At 43.0% G+C, this 20,924-nt stretch overlaps 1 protein-coding gene across 6 annotated transcripts in view; it reads right to left on the reverse strand.

The window, feature by feature from the left end:
• PKP4 (plakophilin 4) overlaps nt 1–20,924 on the reverse strand; it is a 65,232-nt gene that overhangs the window by 5,470 nt on the left and 38,838 nt on the right. For 2 of the 6 annotated variants that reach the window (XM_050976641.1, XM_050976642.1), the window contains exons 4-16: nt 18,097–18,131; nt 13,897–14,028; nt 13,545–13,738; nt 12,206–12,761; nt 10,351–10,542; nt 8,693–8,903; nt 6,244–6,376; nt 4,980–5,193; nt 3,881–4,064; nt 3,463–3,580; nt 2,801–2,992; nt 2,486–2,659; nt 1,511–1,661 (exon numbers count right to left, since the gene is read on the reverse strand). In XM_050976641.1, the coding sequence (XP_050832598.1) occupies nt 1,511–1,661; nt 2,486–2,659; nt 2,801–2,992; nt 3,463–3,580; nt 3,881–4,064; nt 4,980–5,193; nt 6,244–6,376; nt 8,693–8,903; nt 10,351–10,542; nt 12,206–12,761; nt 13,545–13,738; nt 13,897–14,028; nt 18,097–18,131 (2,486 nt within the window). Of the gene's footprint in view, nt 1–1,510; nt 1,662–2,485; nt 2,660–2,800; nt 2,993–3,462; nt 3,581–3,880; nt 4,065–4,979; nt 5,194–6,243; nt 6,377–8,688; nt 8,904–10,350; nt 10,543–12,205; nt 12,762–13,544; nt 13,739–13,896; nt 14,029–18,096; nt 18,132–20,924 lie in introns of all 6 variants that reach the window. The other 4 variants (XM_050976639.1, XM_050976640.1, XM_050976638.1 and 1 more) reach the window with 4 other exon arrangements.

The following is a 20,924-nucleotide window of genomic DNA, read 5'->3' on the forward strand; positions in this document are numbered from 1 at the left end:
ATAAGGTCAAGGTTTCTTCCTGTTTGGGCTGTAATGTTAATTGAATGATTAATTGATTTTATAGTAGACATGTATTTGCACATAACAGCGAATAATGAAGGAGCTTTGCACAAAGTCATTCGCTATCTATTTGCATAATGTGCCTGAAAGGAAAAAAGAAACAAAAAGGAATTCTGCAGGCAAAAGGAAGCTCACTAGGAAATTATCCCCACAACAGCGTCTGCAGCAATACCCTGCCATGGTCAACCCTTTAGCAAGCTTGGCCACATGCTGCAAGTTCCAGCATATATTGTGATTTGCTGGAGTCCTCATCTCTCATTTCCTTCAATGTGACCGTGAGCGCATTGTTCCTTTCCTATACTAGAAGAGAAGCTCCTAAAGATGATTTCTAGCATGGGGTAGTGCAGAACTTGCTTCACATCTGGCAACGTTTTATCCAATAGTCTGTTTCAGAGTGTGTCAGAGGCCAGAAATTCTTTCAGAGGTACAGCTTTGACAGGGAGAGGGAGCAGGTGGAGGACCATTCCTGAAAAGTTTTGCCAGGAATGGAAGAAACATCCTGACAAGAGAGTATTACCTGAATCTGACCTGCACAGGGCTGGTGCTAGGGAATAGGATTCTCGCTTTACAATTTTCTCACGTGTAACACTTGCACTGCCAGAAAACACACTCTGAATGTCCCAGATGAGAAGCTTCAGAAACAAAGTTCTGTCCACCTGTATTTCTCTTTTTGAGAATAATCCTCCTATCTCTATAAACAGTTGTTAGAGCCTTGACCCCACAATTCTATACGTAGAAAATGCTTTTGTAACAAAAATGAGACTTTTTTATATCACACCATTTGTTAAAAGGGTTCATTGAAGCCACAGCTGCTTGAGGCTGAAGCATGTTCAACAGTAACAGACTGAGAAAACTCAGGGCAGGAAAGGCAGGAAAGCTGATTGTCATTTTGTTGGGGTTTATTTAATGCTAGATAAAAAAGGCACAGGTGAATGCTTAATGGGCTAAATATTAGAACTGACAAGACCGTAAGTTTTTCTAGCAAGCACCTCTGTTGATGAGTAAGTTCAGCAAAGACATAGATGATGCTCTATATTTCTGTTTTCCTGCAGAAGATTTCTTCCCTCCCTTCCTGTTCAAGATTGTTAAAAAAGCACAGCTGTCGTGGAGCAGAGCTGTTCCATCCCCCAGGAACACATGGGAGACCTGCACCCCCCAAGCAGGTGAGCACTGAGCTCCAAGGAAGCAGAGCTGTGTTTCCATCCTATTTGGCATTGAGGGTTTTCTGTCTGGCTTGGCTGACTCCCATCCATGAAACAGCAGCAAACTAATGTGGCAAAATTGCTCTGGAAAGCTGCTGCTGTCAGGAGGACTCACTTATGTGACACAAATGATGTGACACAGAAACATCAAGAAACATCAATCCCATTAGTGGAATCTCCCCTTGGATTTCCCATCCAAGGTCTGACCTCCCGGTGCTGGTGCTCTCTTGAGGACGGTCTGTACGTACCAATAAGCTCCTTGTTCCGCACGTCTAAGGCCATGTTCCTTAAGGCAGTGGCCACAGATGACACCACTCTGTCGTTGTCCATCCTCAGCAGCTCCACGAGGATGGGCAGCCCCTTCTCCTTCCTCACGGCAGCACGGATGTAGGCTGCGAACTGACACAGAACCTCGGTCACCCACCAACCCTCCACAGCACTGCCACTCAAACAGCCTCGGGCTGCACTGGGACTCTCAAGCATGCTTGGTCCTTTCCAACAAATGATGACATGTTTGATGTGTGCTTTTTCTGTGATTAGAGAGAGCTGGCTCTTTGCCATTTTTCACTCATTCCTCTTACAAAGAGAGAAAGTATCTGAATAGATGATGATTATTGAAAAGGGAGCAGGGGGGTTGGGTTTTGCTTGTATTTTTTTTTTTTTTTAATACCAGTTTCAGAATGGTCAAACTGAAAAGGGCTTAGCTGGCTTGCTGCAAGCAAGGGAAGCAATTAATGCTTGCTTTGTTTTTTAATTTCTCCATAACAAATGCATGACACAATATAGCGTTCTCATGTGCTGCTTTTGTAGCACATTATATATGCAATGGCCAGAATATATGGAAATAAATAATGGATTATGGAAATAATGTAAATTTATTTGTCCTGGTCTTATTTCAACAGCACCTCCCCACCAGAATTCACAGCTAGAAGAAGCCAGAAAATTGTTTTGCTCTGATAAGATCAAAAGATGAAGCTGGAAGAAGCTTTTTCTGTTTATTTAAAATAAATGCCAGCTTCCATATGGCTCTTATTGCCCCTGCTCTTTGCCAAGGCTCTTTACTGCGGAAACATGACTGCAGCACATGAGCACTAATGCACAGACAAGAGGGGAGTGCTCAGATGCACACAAGAAAATGGCATGTCACCCCCAAACACATTCCAGGGTCTTACTAGAAAAATCAGCTGGACTACCAAGAGGAGGAGGAGCAGGAAATCCCTTACCTTCCAATTGCCTGCAGAAAGGTTCTGAAGTGATCCTGCAGAGCCCTCCAGAGTGGCTGGGTTGGAACTCTCTGCCAGGAGTGTCAGGTATGGCTTCACCACTGATGGGTGCCAGAGCATCTCCACCCCTTTAGGAGACTTGGAAAATCCCGGGATAGGGCCAACTCCATCCCACTGAGAAAGGAATGCAGATTTGTAACTGGACAAAACCTCTGTATTTTCATTCAATGTAGGGCTGGTTTTGTCAAGTTTTGTCCTTTCCCACCATGAGCCAAACCCCATCTGAGATATTTGCAGTACATTGAAAATACAAACCTGATCCTCCTGGGAAGTTTTTTTTTTCTTCTTCTTTTTCTTCCCCCAGCAGCTTGGCTCTGAGTCTTTGCTGGGTGACTCTTTTCCCAACAAGTCATCCAGTTCATTGATTCCCAGCAGCCGTGCCTGAGGTACCTCCAGTTCCAAGCGGTAGGAAAGGTTCCTCAAGGTGCACACACAATTCTCCACTGTCTGAACCAAACCAGAGAGACACCACGCCATCAGTTCTGACTCACACAGACACCAACCAAACCAAACTAGGTCAGTAGAGGAGAAAAGGCACTGGGAGCACAAGTGCTAAACTCTAATGCAGGGCCTTGGGCTGTGTTGTGGCTGCTTCTCTGGGAAAATGCAATCTCTCTCAAATCTGACAGTGTTTATAAGAGTGGTCTCTGCTATAGCGGCTTATTCTTTAGCATTCTGAAAGTGAAAAGCATAAGAGCTTATCACTGTTTTATTAAGAAACAGATATTGCAGCACTGTTGAAAACAAGAGGTGACCCTGTGTTACACAGGTGAGTTTGGCTGTGCCTCAGTAACCAGGGGCTGGGAGTGATGCCAGTTGAGCTGAGGACATCACCACGCTCAGCTGAGCTATAGAAAGCCCCAAGATCAGACACACAGTTTAGCACTGAAGTATCTGCACATGAGCCGTGCACACACCTTGCTGTCATAATCTGAGGTGTTCACACAGGTGTGGATCACGTAGAGCAGCGAATCGACCAGTCCTTCGCAGGACCTCATCTGCTTTCGTGCCTCTTCCCCAGCAGAGCTCAGGTTCCTGAAAGTTGGAATGACAAAGGGACACGGTGTATGTAAGGACATACAGAGAATCACTTATTAGACAGTCTGCAGAAGGTTTTTATGCAGCTGATTAGTAATTGGTTAGCAACTCTTAGTGACTAACTTGGTAATTTTCATATTTTTCTATTAGGAAAAAAAGACAATTGGAAAAGCTGTCTGCATGATGGAACTCTGTAATTTATAGACTAAAATAATTCCTTTGTCTTTACAATACAAGAAAGACATGCTGGATAACATGATTACTTTTCAAAAGGGAGTACTCTAGAAGAGCAAATACCTCAGGCATCCTGTTGTATTGCGCAGAACGAGGGAAGTCTGAAATTTAATTTTATGATCGTCATCAAAGGAGGAGCTGTTCCATCCTGAGTGGGGCACTATCACAGTGTTTGTCAGCGTGGACAGAGCATCTCTAATGATTGTCATCTTCACGGCATCACATGAAGACAAGTTCCAGAGAACCCCTTAGAAGACATTTCCAGAGCAGAAAAGTCAGCAGAGACTTGGCAAGCAAACATGAAGCAACACTGAGACAACTCAAAAGACATTACTTTAAATATGTGATGTGATTCTAGAGCAGGCAGAATGTGGAGAGCCAGCATCCAAAAAGGAGGAAAGCAAGGTGAACAAAGAGAAAAGTGGAGGAGGGCATGGCTTTGGTTTGGTTTTTTGCCAATGATAAGGATGGTCTGCCCTGACATTCCTGCTACTTCGCACCATATGCCAGGGATGTCAGGTACTGAGGAGCAGAACTGAACATAGAAGAAGGGATATAAAAGTCCTACAGAAACTTTCTTCCTGGAAACAACAGTAACATGTCCAGAGCATGTCCCATCCATCCATCAGCTGCATGTAACTGCTATACATCCATCTTTTATCCTCGGGCAGAAATCCTGCCCAGCAAAGTTTCCATACATGACATTCAGATACAGAAGTATGAAACCTGACATAAATTACCAGCACAACTGCATATACAAATAACATACTGAACAGCATTGAATCTTCTTTTTCATGATAAAACACAGCCTAAATAATTTTTCTGAAGAAGTCATCCCTGATTATAATTCGGATTTAATACCATACACATTTACATAGTTTGGATGCATCTCATGAATTCTGCAAGATCTTGTTTAAAACTGTTGTCAAGAAAAGATAAAAAAAGCCGGTAATAAAATGAATGTTCAGAATCACTAAAGAAACACCTGCTGTGTGTGCAGGAGACTCATATGAGGGAAAATAAGTGGAGCTTTAGTGCAACTACCCTCAGCATTCACTTCTCCCAATGACTCTACACTCTGTGCTGTTTTATCTGATCAAGATAAGTGTCTAAAAAAATACCTTGCATTACAGCTCTCTGCTAATTTCCCTTCCAAGCTTACCTGTCACCAGCTCTTTGACCTCAGCATCGACTGACTTCCTCAGCAGCCGCAGAAGGGCAGGTATCCCTCCCACGTTCTTCATGGCTATTTTGTTCTCATCAGTGGACTTTCCATAAACGAGGTTCCTCAATGCACCACAGGCATTCTTCTGAACCTCCAGGACTCTGTGATCCAGGAGATCCACCAGGTGCTTGATACCTCCTAGCCTACAGACCTGGAAAGTGGAATGTCAGGACCATCAGCACCCACTGATCTCACCCACCTCACTCTACAGATGTAACAGACTTTTTGTTTTTATGAGAACAGTACTTCCCATTCTACTTCCAGAAGAAACAGCTGCTGAAGCTTATTGACTTGACTGCTACATGGGACTGAACCTCTCCCTCCACCCCACTGGAACGGCTGAGGGTCATTTTCAGACATTTGTGTTCAGAGAATTGTTATTGCATCAGTTTTGTTTCCAGTTTTAAAAGTAATTTCCTATACCCAAAATATGTTTTTAGGGAATATTGGAAATAAGAGCTGATTATCACTGTGATTGTCACCAGACCATCAAAACCACCACCTTTTCATCTCCCAGCAACAGTGAATTACGTGGGCTACCTTCTTACAAAAGCTGAACCAACATTTTATTAACATAAATAAAATTTATATTGAAAATAGTATCTAGCACACACCCACAGAGCATGCAAATGAAAAAGCAAATTCCCTCAAATCAACAGGTCACAGCTGCTTCGCAAAAACAGCAGGTCTTTGAATGCAAAGTTTCAAGAGATTTCAATAATAATCTGAATGTTCACTCAGATGTATTCTGCCCCCACATCACAGTGGCATCAACAGTTTCCTCCATGTTTCTATAGGGTTGAGCTCCTTTGCTTTGCCTGGCAGCTCACACATTCCCTATGATGCCTTAAAATGCCTTGATAAAAACCAGTGAAAGCACTCCAGAGCTCCTGGTTGTTCTTGTCTCCAGTCACCAACAGGTTACACATAGCCAGGCTCTGGCAAACCTGCTTTAGAGTTCTGCTGGATGACAACTTTAAGGCAAAAGATTTCCATAGAATTTCCATGCAGCTCTTATGACAGGAAGAATCTGAGTGTGCATAATTACAACCCCCAGGCACTTCAATATTAGCATCCACCTGGTACGCACAGGAACACAGGAGGGTCACAAATACTGTGTCATGATGAAAAAAAAGGGAAGAGGCAAGAGCCTAGTCTTCCTGTACTGGTGCTCTGGAGGAGCAGCAGAAGCAGCACCCACCTCTGTTTTCACTTTGTTATCCCCGAAGCAGAGGTGCTGCAGATAGGCAGCTGCGTTGGCCTGCACCGACGGGAACTGGTGCTGCAGCATGTGAATGACCTCAGGCAGCTCTGGATCCCGCCACGCAAACTCCCTTCAGTGGACAGCACACAGAGAGAAGGCGTTACTCAAAGGACAGAGATTTACTAACCACAAGTACTGGGGCATCTTAACGGCTGTCCAGCAATTCAGATTTGTTCTGGAGTAAGAGGGCTAGAAGGAAACCCAGGTATCATGGGATAGCAGTGGGTCACATCACCTTTTGTTCTTCCAGCTGGAAAAGGACACTATATCCAGTGTGCTTCAGTTGGCTCATGGACCGCTCAAATACAAATAATCACTAAAGTAACACCAACTCAAACGTTTCAATCTACAATAAATCTCCTAAAAGTTAAATATATAATGCAAAAGATACCCCCTCAACAGTGCTGCTTAGGGGCATCATTTCTGCACAACGTTTTTCTCTCAGTGCTTAATGTTCTCCCTAGGCAGAAGCCAATTCTACCTCAACAAAACCTGCACATCCTGAAGTCTTATTGTCAGAATCAGATGGAGGATGTTTGCTTGATTTGAGTTATTCATGGATTGTAAATTTAAAATCATTAAATAATATCTCCTTCATTAAACCATAATGATTTTGTGCAGACCAATCCTGGAAAAGTCATGAAATGTGCCCAGTTTGTAGATTTAGAAACATAGTAATTAATATTTGTTGGGCCATTTGCCTTCTGTAAAAAAGAACTGGAGGGGGATAAAGTAGTATCTTAAGTTTTCTCAGGCTCGAAAATCCAAGTAAACAAAAAACCTAAAACAAACCCAAAACCAAACTTCCAAAACAATCAATCAATCAATCAAACAAACAAACAAACAAACCAACCACCCCACCAAAAAACCAAAAACCAAACCCAAAATAAAAAAAAAAAAGGAGCAAAGTATGTTCCAAGAACAGTAGCTGGGAAGCTGTTCCAGGACTAATGCTGGCCTGGCCATTCAGGTCTCCCCAGGACTCCCAGTCACACAAAGGGGAAGCTCAGGTCTGTGCCCACTTTGAACTGCTCAACAATTCAGAGGTTTATTTCTCCATACTAATGACAGGAACACCCTAGGGGAAATTGGCTTTCTAATAAAACTAGTTGCTTTCCCTCTCATTCCAGAGTGGTGCTTCCTAACAGCCCACTCTGACGCTGTGTAACACGCTCCCCTGCCACAGCACATCAGAAACTGCAACTGATTAAATGTAAGGTAAAAGCTATCCCTCTGTAATAATTATTCCTCTGTAACAAGTTAAAAAGGTGCATCAGCAGTGACAACTGAGTCAGAGTTTCTTTAAAGTTCCTTGCTATGAATGGGAAGCATCCCTGCTATAAATAACTCTCATTGCCACCATATCAGAGCAGGCAGCCTCCAAACTTTACTACCTAGAGGTAAGATTATCCTGTTAACATCATTTGGATGAATGCACCATTCAAATAAATGAAACTAATTCTGTCTCTCGATATCTATTAACAAATTAAAAATATCAATTTCCACTAATAAGTAGAATAACAAAATCCATTAAAGCAGCATTTTCATTGCCGAGATGACAGGACTGGCCCAGACTAGACAACTGCCTGGTGCTATGAGCCTGCTGTAGATGGGAAACAGAAAACTTCAATCTCACCATCTCTGCTTGAGGTTTCCTCAGAGCCCAGCATGCCCCTAGGACAGCCCTGGAGGCACAGCTCAGCCCAGCTCCTCCAGAATGAGCTGGTTTCTCAGTGAACCAGCAATCTGAGGAGGGACTGAAATTCCTAGTAATTCCAAATCCACACATAAGTCCTTCCAGGCTGTGCACGGCCTGGGCTTTGATACTCTCAGGTTAAATACAAGGTTTTAGTGCACAGTATCTAGAGTAAATGACAATGACGATACTACACTTGTCAGAGGCTCACACTATGCACAGACATCTGCAACATCCAACCAGTACTTATTGCAGAAATATGTGTGTTTAATTTCAAAATGGCACATTTATAAATAGTTTTAACACTTACTTTGGTTTGAAATTTAAGCAAGCTGTTCATAAAAAATTAATTCAAATAAATGAGGTCCGTACTTTTGAATTTTCAAGCCCCAATTCCCATTCATAGAAAGAGAAAACTCACTGCAGTGTCACAGGTTACTAAAAAATATTTTCAATAATCCAGTCAAATCTCATGAAAGTTGTGTTACCTGTAATAACTTCTCCATGAAAACAATCATGAAAGAAAAATGTAATAATGAAATGTGTACCAGCTGTTTTTCGTCACTGCAAGAAGCAGCCCGTGCTGACTGTTGTGGCGAGCTGTGAGTGTTTAAATGCGGACGGGCCCAGCGCCGCGGGCGGGAGGGAAGCTGTGCCCTGGCTGCAGCCGCAGCCCCGGCGGGGACTTGCCTGGGGTCCTTGTGGATGCTGTCGATGGAGGGCGAGCGCGTGGTGCCGCCGTCGGGCGCGGGGTGCAGGCGGCCGTAGCCGGGCTCGGGCAGCCGGAACGGCACCGCCCGCAGCGGCTCCGCCAGCGCGGCCGCCGGGGGCAGCCCGTAGGTGTTTCTTTGGTATGTGAGGGTGCTACGCTGGCTGGAGGATCGCTGCAGGTTACCCATGCCTAGGATAAAACAGTGTCAAAACCAACCAGGTAACGAGTGCCTGCTGAAGAGGAGGGGCGACACCTACTTAACACTGCAAGCAAAAAACCCATCCGTCTTGAAAATGTGTACTGTGCTCCACTATGCACGCTGATGGCAGACTTCAGGGAGCAATTCCTCAGTGTCCCATGCAAATGGAGACGTTAGTTACAGAAAGAAAGATTTGGTGGGATCAGACTCGTGCCTCAGCTTCCCTCAACAAGTATTTAAAGTAGGAAATGCATCCCATGCCAACAAGCAGAAATCTGTGTGCAAAGTGTTTTCAAAGTTCATAATATCAATTCACCAACTGTATCAAAAAGGAAAAACAAGTAAACAAAAATGTATATTGTTTATATGATAGTTTGCTTTTCCTAACTACACGTACACTTTCCCTGACAAAAGGTAAAACGTGGATCACTACACAGATGAAGCTGAGCGGGTGGGGAACAGGAACATGAGTCTTCCAATCTGAACAGAGCTGTTGTGGTGGCTCTTGTTCTCCCAAGGAAAGTGGTATTAAGTAGGCAAGTAAACAAAGAATTCCAGTTTGTAGCTATATTTCTTCATTGGCACATCCTGACAAACTCCATATATTCTAGGTTGTGGAAGGCAGGAGAATTGCAAGAACTGGTTGCTCCCTCAGCAAGGAGTATTGCAGTTACATTAGCAAACATTAAAAAGGCATTTTCAAGTGTGTGAAAACATGGCATATGAATTGGACAGTTCTCTATAAATAATTCTAGAGAGTTACTTAACTAAATCACTCTCATATTTTAAGAGTTTTTGGAAACCACTATGCAGATTATTAATCAACCTGAAAGAACAAACTGCAATGCATTACATTTTTCTCTACAGAAAATAAATCCTAATACTAATCCAATGCCTATGCTCTTCATAATACATGAGTGGTACTTCTATGAGATACTAGAGGAACATTTTGGTTTCAATAGACAATCCTCAGCTGTAGCATTTATCATTATGCTTTGTTGAGAAGTTGGGTAAAACAGTATTTTTACCGTGAAAGATGCGGCAGGTAATTTTAGTGTCAAGCTCTTGTTTTACTGTATTGATGAATAAAAAAGCCCCATGAACCAACTCAATTCTTAAGAGAGAGATGCATAGAGAATGCAAGAGAGGAAGCAATAAATTCTGTGTGTCATGAGCACACTTATCTGGGATGTACCCGTGCATGTGCTATCAAACAGAAAACACTCTGACCCCAGGCTGACAGTGATGAATAGCCCCAAGCATCCCCTGCAAACATCACAGGAGCCTTTTAATTCCTGCAGGTTATTTTAAGTCCTTCAGACCTAGCTTCTGTGGCCATTAACTGACACCCTCTAGTCCTTCTCCTGCACTGGCACTCCGTGTGCCCCCCTGCTCCCCGTGCCCGTGCCAGCCGGCTGGGCCAGGGCCGTCACCCACCGGAGCCGGAGCGGAACAGGGCGGCCTGGGAGCCGTGGTGCAGCTCGATGGTGCCGTGGTTGGGGCTGCGGTACACGGGGCTGTAGAACGTCCTGCCCTCGTAGATGGGGGTGATGTGCATGTCCGGGGACACCGCCGAGCGCAGCTCCTGCCCCAGCTGGCTGTGCTGGCTCGCGTACGAACTCCTCAGGCCTGCAACCAAGCACAGGGACGTGCCCATGTGGCTCATCTTCAGCACAGCAACAGAGCTGTAAGGACTGAAGCTTCCTTTAGCCAAGAAAAGGTGTTGTTTAAAACCACCAGTTACAGAGACTTATTCATTACATTTTTTCCATTATTAAGTGGCCCATACTGAAAGGCTTGCTGACAAAGCAGCATTTCCTTGACCAAAAGTTTTGTCTACACTCCAACAACTTGAAATTTTCCAACTTGATTTCTTGGTATCATTTACAGTCTAAACCACAGAGAATAAAAGCTGAGTCAGCACACACGGTGCACAGATTCAGCAATAACGGGGTAAGTATGGACCCGACAGAAATCCTGTTGTGACAGAGGGCACAGACTAAAGGGGTTGTAATCCTGAAACTGAAACAGTCTGCAGCAGTAAGAGCAAACATCTGCTTGATAGTGGTAGCAGAAATGTAAGCACATGGAGAAAAATCTTTATAAAGGTTTAAACAGCCCATGATGTGAGTATATAAAAATAGCTATGCTGCAGCTGGATTAGGATTTTTCACCTTGCTATACATTTAATATTTCACATAAAATGTATACAGCTTTGTTGACTTCAGCATTACCACTGCAGGCACTAAAGCTTTGGCAGTTATCAAAGCAGCAGAATATGTGAAATGAGCTATGCAAGGATGATGAAATTATGGAGATTACAGAACAACTTCAAAAGTACAATGGAGTAGTGATGTGTAAAATTAAAAATCCCAGACTCCTCCCAGAATCCCAGACCTACTCTGCCACAGTGTCTGCAAGGAAAGTTTTGGGCCATCACTAAGAAAACACATCTACAGATGGTGAGAACAGAGGACTTGAGCAAGCAGAGAGGGCAGCAGGGCCTTTCCCATCAAACTCATTCCCAACCCCTCATCAAACTGGCATATTATTAAGTCTTGCAAATAGAGGTGAGGGAGAACACACATCTTATCTTTTACTGAGGAATGAGAGCATTTTGGAGTTTTCTGCACTATAATTGTTCAAAAGAAAAAAAACAGAAATTGGCATCTGTTTCAAAGAACACATGGTCTAACTGGAAAATCACCTTGTCTTTGCTCATTCAGATGAAGGTCAGAACAAAATCAGTAACACACAAAACTTCAAATGTAAAGTAACTTCATGTTAACAAGAACTGCCTCTCAGATGAATAGATTCTACCTTTTAGGGCTCCATTTTAAGCCAGTATTAAAATGGTTACCCTATATTTAACTTGAAGTATGAGACAGTCTAGAAATATCAGTGGAAAAAACCCCTACTATTCAGTGGTAATAAGCTATATATTTTAGGAAAGAACTAGACATAAAATTAGTTCCAGGCTAGTATGCTTTACTTTACGTTTAGCCTGCACACACATTTAAATGTACTTTATCTCTGAAAATGCTGACATGCCTTTGTAAGACAGAATTTAATTTAGCAACTTAAATAATAGGATTTAATTCAACGTATGGCTAGCAATTAATAATTATAAATCCAGTATTTGCGAGGAACTTGCGACTGACACAATGTTTGACATCAGTACGTACAACTGACCCGACACCGGCACTTGTGTCCCAGTGCTACAACGTTTCATCCACAACAGCAGGACTGCATTCTGGGCTTTCTACAGCTGTGGCCGGTGCCCGTGACTCACCCGTGAGGCTATCTGGCCGTGGGGGGACCATCCTCTCATAGATATCGTACTGCTGTCCGTACTGCTCCACGTCATGAACTGTCCTCTGCAGCGTCGTCCCCAAGTGCTGCGGAACTGCCGTCATGCCAGAGCGCTTCGGGGAAGAGGATCCCAGCTGAGTTTGGGATGGAGAACCCACTCTGGTTTGCACATCAGCGAGGGCCAGAGGAGAGCCGACCCTGCCTGCGGCCGGGTACGGGGCCGTGCCACCGCCGGGGTTGGGCTGCCGCGAGCTGAGCGAGCCCACGCGGCGCACGGCCGAGGGCGAGCCCGGCCTGTGCGCGGCGTACGGGGAGCCCGCCCGCTGCACGGGCAGCGTGGTGGATGAGTACGCGTGGCACGGCAGGGGCCTCTGCTCAGCGACGCTGGGAGAGCCGTACCCGCTCCCCAGAGACGTCCGCAGCGACCCCCGCGACGGGGACATGCTGGTGCTGACCACGTAGGAGGGGGACTGTGCTCTGGATGGCACCGAACTGACCCGTCTCATCACACGGCTGGGAGCGGTACTTGCTGAAGGCTGTTGAAAATCAAAAACATTTATCAGTTTTATCATTTAGGTCACAGAGTGGATATTGTTCTCCTGTACGATGGAGAAGTCAGCAGGAAATACACACAACTTAATGGTAAATACAGGCAGCTGGAGTGTAGCTCTTACCCTGAACCCGATTCCTTCAAGTTTCCCTGTAACTTTTTTCTAACCAATGCTTCTTAGTATATAAAATGACAATTTAACATTAAAAACCGACCTGTTTCTCATTCTCATTTGGCTTACTATGTTAATCTTCACCTATGCTTTCCTTCTTCACTACTCAACCACTCTGGAAACTCAGGAACAGTAAATGCAAAGAGTTCTGGTATAATCCAGAAATATTCTAACAGTTACTGTCTTACTATCATTCCATTTATTGAAAAAGGAGGGAAAAGCTAGAAACCACAGAATGTACAGGAAACAAGTAGCATCTTCCTTTAAGAACTATGCTTACATACAGGCTAACTTCTAGGAAGGTTTTCCCCCATTTCACAATGAATTTTGAGTGAGTGATACTTTCTTGATGTGATAATATCAGTGTACTGTGCAGTCAGGAGTGCTACTTCCCTTCAGCTCCTGTGAATGACCCAGATCACAAGTGCTGATCCCAGCAAAGGAGTCTCTGCTGCAAGCCCTTCCCGCTTTGTAACCAGTGAAAGCGTTAAACAAGAACGAATTCGGTAACATTAACTCCAGCCCCTACAAGGGGGCCCAGAGTACAGCTCCTGCCTCCAAGCCCGGCCGGGGCGCACAGGGCACTGGTCAGAGTACCTGGACTGACGTCTGCCCCTCGGCGCGCGCGCTCCTCACCACATCATGGTTGCTGAGGGGTCCGCCAAGGGAATGCTGCTGTCTGAGCTCTGCCTTGTTCAAGTTTTGGCTGTTATGGAAACTGCTTATTTCCTGGTAACCGCTGTCAGAATAAGAATTCATTTGTGTTGAACTTCTTGAGTTACCTACAGACCCTGTAAATATGAAGCCAGCATAAGAATAAAATCATCTAACAAGTCTACCAAGTATTATATAACTATTATTTATATAACTCTTGAATTCGTAACTGTATTGCGTTTTTATACTTTCAATATAGAAATATATTCTAATATTTAAAATGCACACAACAGACCCTCACTTTCATGGAGAGATGTCTGCTCTGGTGAGTAGAGAGTCCCTTGCTCTGCTTCTGTCCTAATATCATAGGCATTGGTGTGAACACCCTCTGACACCTGGGGTTTGCTTACACTGGTGGGCGGAGGATCTGAAAGAATAAATTGTTTAGATAAATCCAGTGTTTCACATGCAAGTTTCCTGCAAACTCAATAATGATAATTTTCTCATACATACTAATTGAGGACTTACACCAAACAGAATCAGTTTACTGGCAGACAGGAATCATCTTCCAAACACAAAGAACAGAATGCTAATATAAATATGTGAATTTTGTTAAATGAAAGTTTTGATGTAGCTCTACAACTCTAATTTTTCAAGCACATGTTCCAACCTACTTTAATGAAAATTTAATTGATTATCTAGTACACTCTGAAAAATAGAAACACTGTGCAACTGTGCTGCAGTGCCTAGGGGATAGCTACCCTCGTCTTAAGGGCCTGTTATCAATACCTCCAGATGTAAAAGGCTGAGGTGAATTTCATCCCTGTTTGTGTACTATGAACAGCACTTGCTGCAAATTTCTATACATATTTTTTACTTAGTAAACTAACATCTAAATATATGCCTCTTAAGCTAAGTTCAGTTCCAAGAATGCCAGCTGAACTGTACAGACAAATGGCAGTGTTGTAAGGAAAGGCAAAGGAGGCACAGCAATGCTCCTATGAAGAAATGAAAAAGTTAGCCTGGAAAAAAAGGACAAAGATGAGGATACCGAATCAAGATTATTTTAACAGAAACATTAAGCATTCAGTTACCATGTTAAGCAGGCAGCAGAGATGCAGTGCAGAACCACAGAACGGTTTGGGCTGGAAAAGCCCTCTGGGACCACGGAGCCCAGCTGCTCCCCCAGCACAAGGCCACCACTGCCCCATGATCCCCAAGTGACGCATCCACACTTTTCAATCCCTTTTCAGGGCTTTTCAATCCCTCCAGGGATGGGGACCCCACCCTGCCCTGGGCAGCTGTGCCAGGGCTGGACAGCCCTTCCAGGAAGAATTTCCCCTAATGTCCAAGCTGAACCTCTCTGAGGAAGCAGAGTAGGCAATGGAGGTTATGTTTAAAGGTAACACCTGAAACGTAAATTCTTGCTGCAGAAATCCATGAAAGAGCCTGGAGCAAATCCAAAGGGAACGTGCCAAGGAGCACCAGCCCAGCCCCAAGGACTGCTTGGTGGGCTCTGGGCAGTGATGCCTGATGCACAGAAATACTCTGGCTTTCACCAGTGGCTGCACACAAAATGCTGGTGTCTCAATACCTGCATAATGACCCATAAGGAACTGTCACACTAAAAATGTTACTCAGCAATTGCTGTTATGAAGAATGCTCGAATGCTAGTCAGATTTTTTAAAAATCAATAAATCCTAGAAATCCTAGGCAGTCAGCAGTTATTTACAGTAGTACATTCTTAGGTCAAAACTAGCTTGTAAAATTTGAGGCTAGTTATTTTACTAGGAGTATTATAACCAAATTTAATTAAGATTTAATAAGAAGTGTTACTACACTTCCATTAGTTTAATCATCAGTATGCCTAGAAATGATCCAGAGAACCAACACTGCCAGAACTGACTTCACAGCCTGCTACACCAGCTCAACACCAGATGGTAACAGCCACCAGTGGGTGTTCCATGTTCTTTGGAATAAAACACTTGGAGGACTCGGACATTTACATTCGGATTACATCCAACTTCAATACTTTAATCTTTTTGTTTATCTAACACAAGGCCCTATTATCTCAGTTACTGGATATTACATGATACTAAACCAATGTCAAACTGACAATCAGTCTGGGGAGAGACACAGGAGGAATAAGGCCCAATTGTGCTGTTGAGTGCAGATGTTCCCAGGACAGAGGTTTGAGCCCAATCTCGCTCCCATCACACACTGCACACCAGGCCAAAGCCTTCATAGGGCTAAAAAATAAAGATTGTTTAGCCTGTTTAACAAAGGCAAGAATGCACAATAAAATGAATTGTTGCCTTTCCATCTGACTCCACTACCATAAAACAGGAAGAATGCCCTGAATAAAATAATACCCTTCATATAAATGGCTGATCTAATATTCTATTTATAGGCATCTGCAAAACAACATCACTTTATATTTCTGTGAAAATTTCTGTATAATTCCACTGGTGCAGAAAGCAATTACAGCTACAGTCACATCTTATCATCCACTGATGCTTTTGACATAAGCCACTACCTACAGTCACAGAAAAGGTGATTTAAGGCAGTGGTTTATTCCATCTTTATCTTCAGTATTTTCAGATTACAGTTTATAAAACAACTAGTAACACTTCTACAAAACAAAGATTCATGGTGAATTGGGGAATAAAAACCTATAATCAAACCATAATCACAGCATAAATGTAAACAGGAAGTTCTAAGCAAGAAATAGGTTTTTTTCCAACATGCCCACTTTTGAGCAGTTACTTCAGGAATGGCTACTTTGAATATAGAGATGTGTGAAATACACATCTTGGTTTGCATTAACACATAGAGCATTGAAACAGAAGTAGAATTTTTGGCCATATCTCAAGTGACTGCTTAGCAGGGAGATGCAGAGATTTCTGAAGAAAAATACAGAAATGTGAAGGGAGAATTAAAGAACAAAATAAGAACATGAGCTGGATGAAAGAAGAAAAGAAAGAGAGAGAGAGAAAGAGAGAGAGAGAGAGAGACTAATAGAAGGTCAAGGAGAAAAGAGCGTAAGTTATGGGAAAATCAGAAGAGGAAATAAAGCAGTAGAATGGAACTGGCTGAAATAAGTAAGTAAAACAACACCTGAGAGCTCTCAGTAGGAATCTGTACCAGTTGTGAAATATGATTGGGACATTATAGAGCAAGGGGAAACAATGTGATTTAAAAAATCGCCAACAAACAAAACCCACAAATCCAACATTCACATTGAAAAAATATTTAAGACTTGTTTCTCAGTTACTTGAAAAAACAAATTTGGTTTTTATTTAAAACCACTGCTGAAAGAATACCTGAAAAGCACCGCCATGACTAGCAGAAGTTAAATGGCAGTGCAAGTAGGCTGTTGAGAATATTAGCTTTAAAATAAAGGAAAAAAGCTAACATGTGCCTCACCTCAGCTGCAGCAACAGAAACCATGAAAATACAATTATGCACAAGCTTAAGGGCTTAATCTCCAAATAAAACAAAAGCCAGGAAGGGCATATAAAGTAATCCCAATGGTGGCAATAATGAATATGCTTGATAGAGCAGCAGCAGCAGCAGCCAGCCAGCGCGCAGCACCGCAGCGCCAGTCCGAGGACAGGCAGCACGCTGCAGGAGTGGGACAGGAAGGCTCTGCAGAACGGGGCCCATGCAGCTCTCAGCCTGCAATGCCAGCTGCACTGGGGCCATCCTGGCCAGCAGGACAAGAGCACACAGTGACCCAGCACAAGGGACATGAGCACCCCTGTCTGTGCCTGCCCTGCAGTGGCTCCTGCACATTCCCCATGGCTCCAGAGCCTGCAATGCCAAACATCAGCTGCTGCACACAACCTGTCAGCTCTGTGCTCTGGCTGTAGGGCCAGAAGGGATCATTCCAGCAGACCTGGGAATGCCACCTTGAAGATACAGTCCCACCCTCTCCCCCAGAATAACCAGGAGCAGATGTAGCAGTACAAGAGAAATGCTTATTTTGGAAAGAAAGTTCACACTATTTCAAGATACAAAAGTAGAAAAAGCACTCTCAGAAAAACCTCCACTTATCAGAGATTTTCTCAGTTAAGTAAGAACATCTGCAAAAAGAAAAAAAACCAACACAGGTTTCAAGCTTAAAACATGCAGTATTTTTTCATGCTCCTTATCTGCCAAGGGGAAGACTCACAAGTAAATTTTAGTTAATTGCAAGGAAGACCCAATACATGACAAGCCTTGCGTTAGAGTCACAGCTCACACAGAAATGCAAAGGCACATAAAGATACAAGTACTTGCAACTACTTATAAGCTCAAGCACCTTTTGCAGTAACACAGAGAACACGTGTCCCATATGTGACAAAGAAAACATTAATGTCATACTTTAGAAAAGACACCTGGAAAAGATATGTAGCATTGCTGCTTAATGTTCAATTTGTGTCAAAACAAACAATGAATGCCAAGAAAATAAATCTATTTGAGCTTAAAGCAAATTGTACATAAAAGATAATACCTGAGGATCTCCAAGGAAATGACTTCTCAGTAGAGCTGCAGAAAGAAAAAAAATTATCACACAAATGAACCGTGTGGTTAGTTTTTATTTTATTTTTAATTAATCTTAGAAACCTTTACAACCCACCCCCGCCCCAGCAGATAAAACTTAAAAAATAGTTCATGTAAATGCCATTCTTCAATGCTTTGTATCTGACAACCAATCCACTGGCTATCGAGTTCAATTTTCTGTTAGCCCATGGGAATTATTCACTGTAACTTCCTGTACATCACAGCACCAGGCAGCACAGCCTGTCTGCAACAGGGCAGGTGAGAGCACAACCTGTGACACAAACCCCTTTTAAGGTGTTATGCTGTCAGTGCCAGCCCACACCAGTGTGTGCCACAGCACCTTTGGTTCAGTTCAGGCAGCAGCAGGCACAGCTCGTGGCAGGGTCCTGCCAGGGAGCTTTGGGCATCACCACTCAAGAGCATTTGGCTTCTACATGTAAAGCAGTTCAAAAATCATAGATCTATTTCTGTTCATTTTTTCACCGTTTTTTCAGTTTCCAGTTTTCCAGAGAGATTTCTGATCCTTTGTACAGAACAAGTCAAAGCACCTGACACACACAGCTACAAGTCTGAGAGGGAGGAGGTGACAGATGCCACGCTGTCCAGGTTAGCAAGGTGCCTTCAGAGCCAGCTACTGCACAGACCAAGCAGGTGTCTGATATCAGTGTAAAACCAACCTTCTCCTGCAGCTTTCCAATACTGACTTTTTATCAAACTATCTTCACCCTTTTGTCCTTCCAGTGAATCATATGCTTTCCTGTGCTCACAGTAGTACTGATGCAGTCAAATGCAGAATTCATTCATGTGTTAATGTCAGTCTAAATATTTTCATGGGAAAATGTATTTCCTCACTCTAAATATAAAATATCAAACTTTGAATAATACATCATTTTCTGCAGTGATTATAAGCTACTGTTTTCCAAATAAAAAGCTTTTCAAAGGAAAAACAGGTAAATCCATCAGATTTGATTGTGTCTAAATTTCAGCATGAGACTGTGCTTTTGGGTAAGATGTAACAATTTCTAAATGACTTTTAGTTTACTTCTTTCTACCACAGCTACCGATTACAAAAAACTAGCTCGGCCATATGAACAGCACGAGATACTTCTTTTCTAAAATGAAACAACCATTTAGAAGCCTTTTGGAAACAAAATATTTGTACAAAAGAGCGCTGAAGACACGTGCAAGCACAAACTGAACTAGAGTTACAATGAGACTCCAAGTAAAAGGAGAATTCCAACGCAGACTGCAGGAGTCTGAAAGTCAGCCCCTGGCCCCAGAATTCTCATGCTACCTGAATACCAAGTTTTCCACTCTTGTCCTTTTGCTCTGCTCTTGAGACTTTTTGGAAACTCAGTTCCTTACACTGAGGCAAAGTGGCTCTGTGTTACTGGAAATGGTAACACACACTGAATACACACATTTACTTTCTTGTCACACATGCAAGGCACGTGTGACAAGAAAGAGCAGAGCACATCCCTGCCCAGCATACCTGACTACTTGAGTTTCCTCTACAGGTACAGAACACAGGAATGAAAAAGGCTTCTCTGACCCTGGGTCACAGGAAGAAAGCTGCTTCATCGACACTTCAACTGGTTAAGCATTTAACTTGACTCTTCTTAAATGATTCTGGAACAAGTCTAGCACACATCACCTACTGATATCATCGCCTGACTTTGTCACCTAGCAGGTGCAATATTTAACAAACAGCAAATCTGTCAGCTTTGAGCAGCAGCTCCAGTGCATTTCATCCCAGTGTTCCAAAGCCTCTGTGGTGACACACTGCAGAGCCCATGCTGAGCTGTTGCTGGAATTAGTCACAATGCTGTCTCCTGACAGCAGCATGCAACAGATCCAAAGAGAGCCCACATGTGGCAGGCTGCACTTTGGAAAATGTTAATTTAGCCCACTACTATCCTTGAAAAAGAATTAGGTTAGTAGAGTAGAAATGCAGAAATAGCTCTCTATCAGAAATATCATAACAGCTTGGTATGACGTTCAGTTTTCAATTAGAGAAGATAGAGACAAATATGACAGCAACACAAATATTTGGTAACTGGAGATGGAGCATGCATACAAAATGTGCTGAAATCCATTTATGCCTTTTTTTTTTTTTTTCCCTTTTGATGTTTTTCCTCACTTGGATTTTTAAGGATTTGGATTGGTTTGTTTGGGGTTTTTTTTTTGTTTGAGGTTTTGACTAATTTGATTTTTTGTTGTTTGTTTGTTTTTTGATTTTGCCTCTTTTTTAATTTCACACCTTTTCCTTGCCATTTCAATGCTTTAGTTCAAAGCTATCTTAGATACAAAATTGAACCAGCTGCCAATCTAGAAAAAGTAAAAATCTGATAAATGGAAAAGGTTTTGCATGAAAACATTTAGAAACAAAACACACAGTAAGGATGCCCAGCACTGCTTTACATTTTCATGTGGCAGCTCGCAAACACTTTCCAGCTTTGAATTTTCAGGTAAGAACAGGGGTCAGCATCTCTCTCAGTGGAATGGCTCTGCCACTCTGCTAAGGCAGAAGGGGCTGGTGGAGGTCCCAGATAGGTCTCAGCCCACACCTGTGCACAGCAGGCCTTCAGGAACAGCACAGGCACTTAGGGAAATTGCAGATTTCTGATTTTGTTAAGCAGTGTGCTATTTTTTAAAAAATTATGTAAACACAATTATGATCTCCAGTTCCTAGATTGGAGAGGTCAATTCCCAGAGCATCTTTTGCAGGTTTTGCATGACATGAAACAGTTTCAAGCCTATTATCTCTGCAAGTACTCC

Source organism: Serinus canaria, chromosome 7 (assembly GCF_022539315.1).
Source record: "Serinus canaria isolate serCan28SL12 chromosome 7, serCan2020, whole genome shotgun sequence".
NCBI classification, from domain to species: Eukaryota; Metazoa; Chordata; class Aves; order Passeriformes; family Fringillidae; genus Serinus; species Serinus canaria.